This window comes from Cupressus sempervirens, chromosome 8 (assembly GCF_028749045.1).
Source record: "Cupressus sempervirens isolate cs-2001-9-10 chromosome 8, ASM2874904v1, whole genome shotgun sequence".
Classification (NCBI taxonomy): Eukaryota; Viridiplantae; Streptophyta; class Pinopsida; order Cupressales; family Cupressaceae; genus Cupressus; species Cupressus sempervirens.
The window spans coordinates 666016506-666031659 of NC_143125.1; the positions used below are offsets into that span (position 1 = coordinate 666016506).

Here is a 15154-nt window from a genome sequence, read left to right on the forward strand (position 1 = left end):
GTTGATGGGCATGTATTCTTGGAAGAAACATGAAGGGTCAAGAAGAAATAAATAAAAAGATATATAAAGACCGATGGACTTTTCTTGAATAAATAATTCCACTTGCACTATTATATAAATAATATTTGCAATACTTACATATTTGTATGTGATATTTTTTACTATATATATGTGTGTATACACACACACACACACATGTTATATTAAGAATATAACATCTATATATGCGCACACATATATATGTTTTGATGTAAGTTTTGTACCACTACATAACATATAGCGATTGAATACTTGATATGGAATATCAAACACTCAATCCCTCTCTTGAGAAGTAAATACTCATGAAGACATGAGAAAAAACTCCAATGTTCTTTACGCCTGTGGATACTAACTCAGTTATATTAATGTGATTTGCTGGTTAATCACGTAGGCGGCCTTATGTTGTTCATTCAAGGATGTTGGACCTTTGCTATGATGGTGATGAATCTAGCTTTGCAATGTATACCAGTGCCAAATGATGTTGATGTTGATGATGGAGGGTGTGTCTGCCAATGATGCTTCTCCTTTTCTAACTTTCTAAGAATGAATTCCAACTACTCAACTACTTGCTGCTTTACCCTACTCCTATGAATGAAAAGATTAGTAAATGGACAGGGATTGAATCTGATGAAAGTTTACCAGTATCTCTACCTCCATAGATGCAATGATTCAAGGGAAAAAGACTAGATTACCATGCAAGGCTTCCTAACCAGCCGCTAGGATGCTAGTGGCCTAGTTTATAGATCCCTATCAAACATCACTAATATCACCATGTAACAATCCATCTACTCTTACTCTTAACAACTTTTTTGAAATAATATCTACTTTAACAACTTCAATGAAATTCAACTCTAACTATTGGAAGTAGAAACCATGCAATAACACTAAATGTTCTTAATCACCATGCAAGTCACAACAATGATAAAGAGAAGCAATTTTGGTATTATCTTAAGCAACAATTTTCTTCAACCCTTTCTAACTTTAACTATTGGAAGTAGAAACCATGCAATAACACCAAGTGTTCTTATCACCATGCAAGTCACAACAATGATAAGAGAAGCAATTTTGGTATTATCTTAAGCAACAATTTTCTTCAACCGTTTACAAATGAGAGCAAATGGCCTTATATAGGGGCCAAAATTACAACCAACGATAGAGATTAAGAGGCAAAATCAATGATCCAGATCAAATCCCAGAAGCCCTAATTAGGGTTACCACCCCATCAACCAGTGAGAAGATGCCACCTCATCAATGGACCAATGAAAAGAAAAGAAAAGTGGCAACCAATGAGAAGGCACCTGAATGGTAACCAATTAGAGTCAGACACCTATCCTACCCAAAAAAAAGGAGAAATTGCCACTTGGGCTTACATCAAATGATCCTCTAATATAATTCTACCCTTTTCTTTCATCTTTTTAGCCAAGGCAATGAACTTGGCTAGCTTGTCGTTGACCTCCTTCATGGGAGGGTAAAGCGCGTGTTTCATCTTGCCTTTAGTTGAATTCATCATGTTGTTCATTGCTTGCACTGTCTTCTCATGATCCCTCTCATATTCTTTCACATATCTAATAAAGGCAGTGACGGAGGCAAGGATGCCCAAGTGTTTCTTCTTGATGGCAACCTTCACCAACTCATCCAATCTTGATCCAAATTTTGTCTCATTGACGTTCTCCTCTCCGATATCTTCAAAATCAAGTGCAACCCCAACGTCACTCATCATGGTTGAAATGGAAGTGTCAACGCCTGGGCTGTGCTGTGCAATCTCATTCCGTATCTCTTCAAGTATCCTTAATTTGATGGTCAAGGCAACAAACCAAGACTCCATCGTACTCGTTCCTCCATCTACCAACTTGGTTCTCGCCAAATATCTCTCTGGTAGCTCGATAATTGCATGTAGCCTGGGAATGGCTAAGTCCTTGACTGGAAGGAAATCCTTCCACTCCCCTTCGAATGTTCTGAATTTGTCTCTAATAGCCATCAATGACCTGAATGCTGAGATAAAGGAAGGCAAGAAATTTTGGCCCTCTTGAATTATATCATGGATCCAATCATTGACTTCGTGCAGCTGAGCCAATATCTCTTCTACATTGCTTCCGCTATCTTGTGGAAGAGCTGCCTGATGCAACTGTTGGATAGGCTGGCAATCTCTTCAATACTTGTTTTCAGCCTCCAACTTTACAATCCTCTCGTTTGCCTTACTCGACCTTTCTCTAATTGAAACCATGCCTTTGTGGATCTCCTCACATTCCATGTCATCTGTGATTCTTCCCAAGTTATGCTCTACTATCTCATATTCTTGGGCTACAATTTCATCCACTGCCTTGCTAACCTTTGGTATAGCAATCTGAACCTTTCCATGACCCTCATCATTGCTCCTGATTAATCTTTGCCACCATTTTTGCTGTTTGTTTCTGTTTCTCACTATCTTCCTTTTCCACTAACCCTTGAATATTTTCAACTGTTCAGACAGTCACCACCTCGCCTCTTAGCATAAGCATTTTCTTTAACCATAGCGGTGCATTGCATCTCCCCAAATTTGGATTTGGTTCAACTAGCAAAGTATCACCAATGGCCCTAAGCGCCTGGCTTATTTCCTCAATATCAATTAGCCTATCCTCTTCTTCACTAGTGACTGTCACATCATCTCCATGTTGGTTCTGTGAGAGAGGAGAGTACTCGGTACTATTGCTGTAACCGCTTGATTCTGAATCAGAACTCACCTCTACCGCGACCCCTTATCCACTTGTATTATCCTTTTGGCCTCTAGCCTCAATTATGCTCTCCCTTGATGGTGCTGCATTCCATCTCTTTGCTGGAGGCTCTTGATGTTCCTTACTTTTCTTAACCTCCAAACTTCTCATCTTGCTCTTAACTACTCTTTGTTGCTGGCTACTGCCTTCACCTTTCTATCCGACTGACTCTGCTAGACCTTCCTCTGGTTTCATCTTCTCATAAGTAATGTGTACCTTTTGACTTTGTAATTGCCTTAACTTCCCATTATACCATGACTCGGTGCGTAGATCAACTGTCCTTGTAACTGCCTCTAAGGAAGGATCCTGATGATCATCCCAATCCACTGGACCCAATTCTGTTCCATCAACTGTATCATAATCTTCCCTTAGCATATTTTCATCTTCCAGCTGATCGGGAATATCAAGGTGTCTCCATTTGATTGCCCTTATCATGCTCATTGACAATCTTGAGAAAGCTAGCTTTATCACATGAAAGTCATCTCGTGCATTAGCCTAGAAATCTTTTATAGTAGGAATATGTTTGAATGTATTTTCGTGAGCTGTCTTGATAAGAACATTAGGATCGAATCCTTGTCTTGGTCTATACCATCCTAGATGATATCGCTCTAATTCTTTCTCCACAGTTGCAAAGGTGACAGGATTGGGGCAAGTATCATTGACTATTCCAAATGAGAAGGTAATCCTTGTCTCACCTTTAAGTTTCATCATCTTGTCATAATGCTCAAGTTGCCTAGCCAACTCCATAAGAAATATCTTGTCGGGTGGGTACCTTGGAAGTCTCTTGGGACAAGCTGTACTTCCTACTATACTAATATATGTGAATTGTGGAAATTGGATGAACCAACTCCCATACCTCTTAACTTTTGCTTCCGCTTCCAATGAGAGCCTCTTAACTTTTGCTTTCGCTTCCAATGAGAGCCTCTTAGCAGGTGTCCCTTGTAATATCCTTACCATCTTCATGGCAAAGGGGTCATAAAACATCTTATAATCTTTGGTGTTGTGCAAATGAAGCTGTGGATAACACTTATACACCAAACATTGCCCGAGCTCATTGCCAATCACTCCTAAGGCCTTAAATCCAGGATTTTCATATAATCTCACAATCAGATAGAAAAGATAGGATCCCATATAGAATTGCTTTTGATTTTGCACTATCCTAAGTTGCAACTCTAAATTTTCATTTATAATTCTAGCCCAATCAAATCTTCTCTTTCCATTTTCAATTTCATCAATAAAGTAATACATCCAGTTCTTGAATTGCATACCTTGAGCCATGCCCATGATCCGATTGAGAAGCACAATAAGGTCACCATACTCCGGCTTGAAATTTGACTTGGTGAGCTTTGACAACTTGGTGACTGCCTTCTTGCTTTCATGTAACTGATTCTGCTTGAGATGAATGAGATAAGCCTCCTGATTATTCTGAAATAACTTGGCCGCCCGATCCATCATTACCACTGTCATGCCTTTATGTTGGAGAATATTGAATACTGCTTCAACCACTTGTCCACTGATGTTAGCCAACACTCTCTTCCCTTCATCAAAAATGATGGACTTAGTAACAATATCGAATTGGAATGCACATTCCATTACCAATTTTGGACAAGGCAAGGTAGGAGGAAAAGCCGTCGCATGGACAATTCCACTCTTGTAGATCTTTGCCATGGGGGATTGTCCTTCCTTAAATCTGTTCTTCAATTGTTCTATGTTCACTGTGCCGATATTGGTACCACTTATTCTCCTCACTTTTAAGAAGTAGGTGGCCTTAGGTATGTCTTCCTTGTCTTTTTTGGTATTCGTTCCTTTTTGGTTCTTTTTTACACTAACATCTTCCATCCTAAACACTTATTTCTGCCCTTTTGTTCTAAATGATATGTACTACGCTTATTAATTTTCAACCTTCTTTCTATCGATGTAATCTAGCTTATTTCTGCCTCTCCAAGGTCTATCTCTACACTTATCAATTTTCAAACTTCAATCCTAGGGGTGGGACTACCATTTATTTCTGCCTCTTCATTACCTTAGGATGGACTACACTTATATCTCCCAACTTCAATCCTAGGGTGGTCTAGCTTATTTTTGCCTCTCCAAATGTCCTATCATGAAATCTACCTATCAATGGAATGATGAAGTGGTGGATGATGAGTGCAAGAAGAAAATAAGGGAAACAAACCAAGCAAGAACAAGGAATAGAATCCACCTTTAAAACTAATTTTCACCTCTAAAAATGAATAGAATTTTACCTTAAATTTGCCTTTACCAATAACTGGGCCCTCTTCAAGTTTGGATCAGATCTCGGAAATTTCAATCCTCCTTGCAAATAATGATGCCCTAGCAAAAATCAAAACTTCGACTCCCTTGAAATTGTCCACATTTGCTAAAAATCAGACCTTAAATCATATAGCCTCTTCAAATAAAATTGCCAAATTCTGGAAGGAGAAAATTGCTGCTAAGGATGGAGAAATTAGACTCAACAAAAATCGCCCAAGCTGGAAAAAATTAGATCTGCTAAAAAAGACGCTCTAGAGTAGAAATTCGCCCAAATAAGGAGAAAAATGCCGCCAAGAAATGAAAAAATCTGTCCCAAAAATCACTCAAGCCTGCAATTTGCTTACCCTTTGAAAAAAATTGCCATCCAAGGAGGAGGAAAAAGGAATGAGAAAATAAGAGGAGGGGAAGCCCCTCTTATACCAAACTTTTTACTTCTCCAAGTGGGCCAACCTGCCTGGAGGGAAAACAAAATTAACTTAGTCCCTTAATTAGTGGCCCAGATTTAAATGCAACATTAAATTTACTTAGCCCATAGTGAAATTGGCCCATTTAATTGTCAGTTTTAATCATAAATTGCAAAATAGAAACAAGGAAAGCCTAGGAGATGCCAAAATTTTCATTTAACAACGCTTTGACAATTAGAATATCATTAAAATCAAATCTAGCAAGCTAAAATCGATTCAATTCCAAATTACCAATTTCCTTTAACATTTTAGAAATCCTCTAGGCAAAATTTCAACCAAATTAATGAGATTTTGCAATTTAATCCAATTTCAATTTTTTTTAACAAAATAAATCCTTTTCCCGAAAATCGAAATTCAAACTCCAATTACAATTTTGCAAGGTTGCATGGGTACTCGTACCCACACCCCTGGTACTCGTACCCACGTACCCAAGTACCGGGTACACGTATCCCACGTACCGGGTACTCGGTGGAGAGCATCATAGCTAAGGACCTTGATTAAGATTCTGATTTTTTTTTTTGGTTTTTTGTTTTTGTATTAGCTTGTTGTTTATCAAACTTAATTCAATACCAAATCATTTTGAAACTTTGATACTCATTAACAATAAACTTTATCACTGTTCAAGTTAAAAGTTTATCATTTGCAATATGTCATTGTCATAGGGTTTAGGATCTTCTTGTTCATGTTTAAAGTCTGCCTTCTTTGTTATGCATCTAAGCATTTATTATGTATTATTATTTCAAACATATAGCAAATCTGAAACTGAAAACAGTACATTACATTTGCAAACTTTATCACTTTTCTTGTTTTGAAAAACCATCGTCATGACTCATAAAATCAGATTTTTTATAAATATAAAAGTGTAATTTTTAAGTTTGACATACCCAAGTACCTCCATCCCCAATTATGAAAAATACTTTAAACATTCAGCAATAGCATATATATATATATTTGACTTATGGCTTATATTTTCAAATTTCTTGTTTTGAATGCTCAATGTCATGACTCATGACAGATATTTTGATTTTTATATTTTCTATAAAATATTAATTATATAGAAAAAATTAGGCTTACACACGTACCCCCGTCCCCTATTTTGAAAAATATGCGTACCCGTACCCGCTCCCGTACCCGTTCCCGTTCCCGTACCCACGTACCCATGCAACCTTGCAATTTTGTTATTAAAATTTTCCTTTCATCAAAAAAATTCAAGATTTTCCAAAACAACTAAATCCAAAATTTATTTTGAAAATGCTCAAGCTTATACAATTATATTGAATTTTTTAAAAAAATTTCTAAGTCCAAAATTTGTAATTTTATCTTGCCAGATATCGTTCTAACCATTGAAAAACATTGTTTTTGAAACCTATTTGGCCTAAGGATAAAATTAAATGCTTCGGAAAATCAAGTTAGCATCGGGTGAAAAACAAATCAAATCACATCCCTCTTGGCCCGAAGGCGTCCAAGGTGTAAAATGCCAAAGCGAAAACCTCTGGATCATTCCAAATTTGCTAAGGCAACCGAAAAAGGGGGTCCCCAAAATTTTTGGGGCTATTGTGTGAAAACCTCACAACAATATGTATATCTTATATGTACAGGAATACATAAATACTCTGGGTATTAACTATATAATACATCCGACAACAGGAAATGCAGAACATCTAGTATCCAATTTAGGGTATTAATCTCATCTCTTTTTTCATTTACATGTTTATAATTTAGATGACCTAATTAGCTCATAGTGGACACTTGGCATTATTTAGTCATCCCTAGTTTGTTTTACCTTGGCCAATGCAGTTTAGACGAATACTTGACAAACTTGGTGGCAGGTTTGTGCTCATGCCTTATTCCCTCTCTGTAAATGCTTTCCCACCTTTGTTGTGCACCTGCAAGGGAAAATAACATGGTGAAAGCACATTTCCAAATCATTCAAATGCAGTTAATGTAATCATAACAAATAATAATTTTAACCAATCATTTCCAGTTTACATGAAATCATAATGAATAACCAATTTAATCAACCATTTCTGAGTTCACATGAAATCTCGATGGCTATATAGAACATTTTAAATTCAAACAAAATATGGGATGTAATAGACATTGCCGTCTTCTTCTCTACTAAAAATATCCATATGCTAACTCTATTGTCTATTAAGGTATCGTCCTCAACACTTTAGTCACAAATGCAACTAGTGCGAACAGTGTTCTTAAAGAATTTTCACCATGCAATATGCTACTCTGAAAAATCTCGGGTGCAAGAGCATTACAACCATTGTCGTTACCAAGGAGATAATCCTTAATGGTGTGGTAGAAGGAATGTTGTCGGCATAAGAAGAGATAACACTGCCACATCATAAAGGGGAGAAACATATTCACACGGCATAAGGAGAACTAAAGTAATCATTCTGCAAGTAGGGGCCATAGTCTGTGGCAGGGAGATGCATTTGGATGTTGTGGAGAATCTCACATTGGCATAAGTTGTTGCAATCTGCCGCTGTAAAGAGGCCTGAACGATACTCATGTATAACAGCCTCCAAATGCCCTCCATGAATATTAAATGTTTGCGCTTTAAATCCATACATGCCTCCTACTAATTGTTGCTGCCCTGCAACTGCAAAATGTCTAGATCAGAGTTTCGGATCTCACCACACTCAGCTGATGGAAGTGTAATGATTATCATTTATATTTGCAGAGATAGAGAAGAGCACATTGGCAAGATGATATATGGATCTTAAGAAGATAACACCAAGAAGAATGCAGAGATACTCAGAATTCTGGAAAGATCTCCACCACGGCTATTCATTTTCAACACTTATAGATAGCCTAGAACACAGATACAAGAACAAATGAAAAAGAGATTTCCTTAAATGCTGATATCCAATCTGGCTATGATACCATGTTAATATTTTGTCCAGAAAATAAGGATAAATAACAATAAAGGTAGTATAAAAGTGCACAAAAGACATGAGATTATCTTTGGAAAGCCTTTCCACTTGAAGGGAAAAACCCAGCCACACTATGAAAATATCACGTTTATTGATAATAAAAATGTTCAAGTACAATGCTTTCCACTTGATGTCATTTATATAAAGAATCATGAAACTCTTCATAACACTACTGGAGATCTCTTCAATTTCTAAAAACAAGTCTATTCGCATGATATTGTCTCTTGATATAATATTATTTCAAATATTATCATAAAAATCTTCTTCAGCTCAAAATGACCTTAACGGTCACGATAAAGATCTCTATCGCAGCTACAATCTTTAACATTTGTAAGGTTAAGAAAGGTTTAGAGGTGCAATAAAATGCCTTTTATTAAGGAGGATTTTGGATATTTTATTGGAGATGCCTCCAATGAAAGGGAGGGTGGCAGGGGGAGGAGTAAGGGAGCCAAATGACTTAGGTTTGGAGAAGAAAGAGTATTTCATTTGGCTGAAGGTTCTGGAGATTTAACAATCAATATATACACTTTTTTACGTTTATATACACATGCATGCATATATTCATTCATGTTTGTGTAGATGTATTCATGTTTTTGTGTGTGTGTGGGTGTCTATACATATTTATATTTTCTTTATATTTATTTTTATTCATATAGACATATACGTATGCATATGAAATTAATTAATTTATAATAATTTATGTATTGTTTTTATTTATTTTCTTTCTCTATTCTTTTTTGTTTTTTTTGTTTTATTTTTCTTAGTGGCATTCGTTTTATGATATGATCTGCTTTATAGTTAATATCTTCTATTTCCTTTGACTTTTTTTCGTTTTTATCAGTTTTTTATTTCTTTACTTGTTTTTTGTGCTTTCTTGACTAACCCTCCTTTCCTTTATATCTCTTTTTTTGTCTGCAATCTTCCTACTTTCTTTGTTATCCTAATGATGGATCAAGGAATTTGTTCCAAAATGTTGATACAAATAAATCATACACATTGTAATCCAGAAGTTCTAGCTTAATAATCATTATGGACTCTGTAAATCTGATTTCTCAAATTTTTTTTAATTGTTCAAAATTTTCTTTCTTTATCTATTTATTAAATACGAGGGTGCTTAAACTGGTCAACCCAACCAATGAGGAGAGCATGACAACATGTTGGCCAGAAACCAATTCCAGTAAAGTTTTTCACTTTTGATGCAATTTATCTTCAGTTGGAAACAAAGAGTCAGTAAAATCTTCTCTTTATTTTTCTTTTCTGTTGTGACTATGATTCTTAGACAAGCTGGTTATCTAGAAACACCAAGAGCTTAGAACAATATGTTGTGGATCTCTGATCCTGTTTGCAAGAAAAATGTTTAATATAACTATAAAAATTATTGACTGATTCGTCCTTTTGGTTAGGAATACCAGCTGAAATATTATTTCTGAGGGACAATGAAGGAACACATGATATTGTAGCTGACATTATAGCATTCATGTCAGAAGGCTTAAAAGTTAGAGTATTTAGTATATAGTTCTTATGACTTGAAATGAATCAGAAGATCACAAATATGCAACTGTATGATAACCATGGAAGGATGCCCGCCCCCCGCACACACACACACATACAATTTTAATGTCAAGGCTTAATTCATGCATACCAAGTAAGGACTGTCTTGGCACTGTTTCCAAAGATAAAGAAAAAAGAAAACAACTCCACTGGTGTACATTGCAATGAATTTAAAGTCGAAGCATGTTTGATATTTCAACCCACCACTGTGATAGGTCCTACATGCTAATTTGTTTTGTTATAAAGGACAAAAATTCTTACTGATCATCATCTAATGCTAACATAGACAACAACAGTCCACATCTATATGGAATCACTGTATGGACACCAGTAAACAGTTGTATTTGTAATCCATCAAATCAAATATCAATCATCTGATTATTGGGGATTTTTCGATACCAATATCTTAGACTCATCTTTAATGGCTACTTATGTAGTGTGGCATTCAACCATGGTTACATAGTGGTTTGCTCGAGTACCTTTATATATGCCACCCAGATGTACATGGGTCATGAGAACTATAATCTGTCAAGTTTATTTGCTAAACTGCTTCAACTGTATGTTTGTGTAAATGAGATCTGTGATGATGGAGCCTTACCTAAAGTAAGATCACAATTTATCTTTTAGTTTACCTGTACTTGGTTCACTGATAAATGCTGCATCTTTTGTTTGTTTACAACATACATTTTCAGGTCTGGTATAGCAATGTCCCGCATACAAGACTGGTGGAAGATAAAGGTGGCCAAAATTGGATTGAATTGCGTGGAGATAAATTTACTTTCCCTGGAGGTGGAACACAATTCATACATGGAGCAGATAGTTACATAGATCAGATGGCTCAGGTTCTTAGGATTTTTCTTCTTCTTGAAATTCCCTCAGTTAAACATATTGCTTTTCAGTTTCAAAGCATTTCTGGTTGTATTAGGTAAATTGTAAATCATCTCTCTTTAGTGAGTCCTGAGTAGTTTTGTTTTGTTATCTGTCCTTGCAGATGGTTCCTGATCTGGCTTTTGGTGTTCATACCAGGGTTGCTTTGGATGTAGGATGTGGTGTAGCAAGCTTTGGAGCCGCCCTTCTTTCTCGAAATGTGTTGACCCTTTCCATAGCTCCCAAGGATGTTCATGAAAATCAGATCCAATTTGCTCTTGAGCGAGGTGTTCCAGCTATGGTAGCAGCATTTGCAACACACCGCCTTCTGTATCCAAGTCAGGCTTTTGATGTGATTCACTGCTCTCGCTGTCGAATCAATTGGACTCGTGATGGTATGTTATCATTGCTCCTTTATTCTGTTCTGTAATGTTCCCTTTTACAAATGCCTTAGTTTTTGCCCTAGGTCAGAAATTCCAAGTAGAACAAGAAGGTGAATAGAAATAGTAACATCATATACTTGGTTGAGATCCTGCAACATGTTAGGAAATCGTTCAAACACAATACTTCAATTAAATCTTCTTTATTGGAGACATTAAAAGGATAGACCTCAAGGGTTAGGAACATTAATTTAATCATAAGATACATCTGATTTATTGATGGAGTTCAACCATAGAAGGAGAGCTAGGATAAGGAGCATATCTGGGTGCCTTAAATGACCCTCTACCGCAGGCCCAAGAGTCGATATCATTTCTCTTGGCTACCATGTGGCCCTTTGTCATTCATATGAGGGGGTGTACCTATTGAGATATCCCTTCGGTGTTCCCCTCTTCCATTGTTACCCTTATCTTCCTTATAATCAGAGTTCATTAACTTAATGGTCAATTATGGTAAGGGTTTGGGGTTACTACAGTAGGGTTTGTGGAATGTCCATCCCTTCTAAGCCCAAGGGCAGGGCACTCCTTGCACCGCCTTGGCACCTTGGTGTCATGGGAGTTTCCCTCACTACCATGAGGTGGTGTGCTTAAAAGAGGACCTATAACAGTTTCACCTCCTTGTATTCTCCTATTATCCCTGCCATGATTGATTACAGAAATCGTATGAAGTATTACATATTATTGCCTGTATTCTACATATAAAAGATCACATAATAATATCCATGTTAATTATCCTTAGATTGCATATACTAATAATCATTCATACCAAATTACTGGTACAATGCAGAAGACTGTATAACTCAATCCAAGTCCTCATTTCTTGTTTTCCTAGATCTGTATTTGAATGATCAATATAGATTGATTGAATTTTTGTAAGAATTGGTTGCCGTTTTGATGGACGATTGAATGAGTTCCTTTGATTCGATGATTAGATATAATAGTAATCATGATTGAATGAATGTGGAATTCATGGAGTGACAAGAGATGATTGAATAAGTGCTGATTTGATATATTGGTGATTGATGATAGATAAGTGATTGTTGAATGCTTGGAATGATTTCTCCTTCGTACTATATTGATGAAAGATGACCACCTTTTGTAAGATTTCAGTCACCATGTTTCATTGTTGCCTTCGAAAATTATATATTATTCCCCAAATTTATCTCCCTTGGTCACTCCTTGAATGAAACTTTGTCCCCTTTGTATCTTCCACAGTGAAGGGTAAGTCACACCTTTTGATGATGCCCACCCCTTTGCAATGGTCACAAACCTTTCACAACTACTGCCTTTTGTAGGAGTCACTTCTTTTCTATTAATTCTTTTCCAATTCATACCTTTTCTTTTACTTTCTTCTTTCTCTCCTTTCAAATGAAGTTCTCTTCTCCCTTTTATCTCTCATATTTGAGGGAGTCACAACTTTTCATCTCATGCTTTTCTGACCATTTGGTAGACTTAACCATATTTTAGTTAAGTTTAAATTTTATTCTTTTATATTAATAATTTAAATGTTTTTGTTCTTTTATATTTAATTTTATTATTATTGTTTACTATTAAATCCTATTTAAAAAAATGGATATAACACACTCTAATTTTAGAAATATGCATATACATGCTTTTGGCATTTCTGATGGCAATTGCAAGAGAAACTGACAATTGATATATTATTAGGAATGATGTTTGACTAATTATTAAGATAACTAAATGCTCAAAATATGAGATGTGACTGACGTTTCACATTAAACTTTAATTCCACACAGTTAACGTCTCTATTTGCAAGCATCATTAACTAAATATCTAATGGATACAAAAGGCATTTGCAGAAATCTAATTCTTTTTATTAAATTGGATGACAAATCTGCAAATTTAAGGTTTGTCAAGGATGATTGGAGAAATATTTTCTTTTGTTTGTGTCTTGTCTCATTTACCCAAAATCAAAATTGGCTACTTGAAACATTTTATTCTTTGGCTTAACAAATTCGCCCTATAACTTTTGTAAAGTTGCATTTGAGGTTGAATCTATGCTAGAGTCATTGGCAATGATAGCATGAGTATTTGTGTGATATATGGACATAATAATAAATTGAATGACTTTATAATATTGGGCGTACACTCAGAGGCCACCTTAGAGAAGAGATATCATCCTTGTACAACCATATTCGAGGCATTTTATTTTCACAAAGATAAAGAAAATTGATCTCCTCAGTTAGACAATTATCTTTCACAAGAATTCCTTAGGAAAATTTGGTAAAGAAAATTTATTAGGAGACAAAAAACTTGTTGCTTCATTTTTGGCTCTATGAATTTGCTTCCTTCCATGATTGCATTTGGAACTTGAATAACTCACAAGTTGCAAAGGTTAACAATAATGCATCTCTCATAGTAATGTGGATTTACTAAGTTGAAGCTGCTTAATCTAACAATTAAGCAATTATGTTACCTTTGATAAGTGGGAACATAAAAATTCTTGCCAATTAAGGTCAATCTTTGAGAGTGGTCCATTTTGCCTCAACACTTGTTTCCATGTCATTTCAAGGGTCTCACCATTTCGTTGATATGGAAAATCTTGTTAAAAGTTTCTCTCCATGGTATGCCAATGTTGGTGAAGGTAAGGATTATTGGAATGCCATCAAATAGGCCCTACTAATTTATTTTTGGGGACTAGGGCTTACAGTAAAGATCTCATTGCAATAGCTTTTTTGTAATAATCTTTGCAAGGGTTAAGATTGTGAGGTGCAAGATTTTGAGTTTAAAAATAGGGACAATCTTGGATCTTGAGGATAATGGAAAGAATATGATAAGCAATCCTACAACACTTGGAATGAATTCTCCTTTATACTGTCTTGGCGAAAGTGTCACCATCTTTCATAAGAATTGAGTTATCACTTTTCATTGTCGTCTTCGACTATAATATATTATTCCCCAAATTGATCTCCCTTGGATGACCTCAAACAAAACATTCTCCTTCTTCTCTTTATATCTTCCAATGTAGGGAGAGTCTCACCTCGTTGCCCTTTGCAATGATCACAACCTTTCATGATTACTTACCTTGTCAAAAGAGTCATAAACCTTCATCATTTCTACCCTTTGAGAGAGTCACAACCTTTCATAATTACTACCTTTTGAAATGGTCACAACCCTTCATCTTTGCAACCCTTTGAAAGAGTCACTTCCTAATTTTCTTCCCATTCCATTTTTCTTCCATTAATCTTTCCTTATTTTGCTTGCTCCCTTCAGGTTGGAGGCTCAGCTTAAAATAGTATGGGTATCCCCTTTCAAATGAAGTCTTCTTCTACCATTCATTAAACTTAACGAAACTTTAAATAGGTTATATTTTAATTATATTCTTTTATATTTTAAATTTAATTTATTATTTTATGTTTTAGTTTTTATTATTATTGTTTATTTTTCAATCCTCTTACAAAAAGGGTATATTACATGAATGATATTCATGACTTTTACCTTCACCTCAACATCTTGTATAGGTTTAATTTTGTTACGCTTCACTTGTACCACTTTAGGTACAATGCATAGACAACATGTGCAATAGAATACTTGCTTGAGAGTCTTGAGTTGTGGTAGGGACCATTTGGAGTCATTGTAGGTACTCTTGTCCGAGGTTCTTGTGGAATCCAATGCTTAGTGGGAGCGATGGTAGAAACTGACTATGATGCTTCCTCACAGAGATTCCGTGGTTGGGTTTGCAAAAAAGGGTTACTAGAGATTCTACCCAACTAGTTGTTTGGTGTCAAATATTGGAGCTATCTTTTGATCTGCGAGTTATTAGTGACGAACCATTGAAAATGATCAGAGCTTTTTACCGTAACTAT

General features: G+C 35.8%; 1 protein-coding gene across 2 annotated transcripts in view; it reads left to right on the top strand.

Annotated features, from left to right (window-relative positions):
- The window catches only part of LOC149544213 (putative methyltransferase PMT12), a 74727-nt gene that overhangs the window by 14557 nt on the left and 45016 nt on the right, over positions 1–15154 (top strand). For both annotated transcript variants that reach the window (XM_089798727.1, XM_089798728.1), the window contains exons 2-3: positions 10716–10865; positions 11015–11285. In XM_089798727.1, the coding sequence (XP_089654853.1) occupies positions 10716–10865; positions 11015–11285 (421 nt within the window). The remainder of the gene's footprint in view (positions 1–10715; positions 10866–11014; positions 11286–15154) is intronic.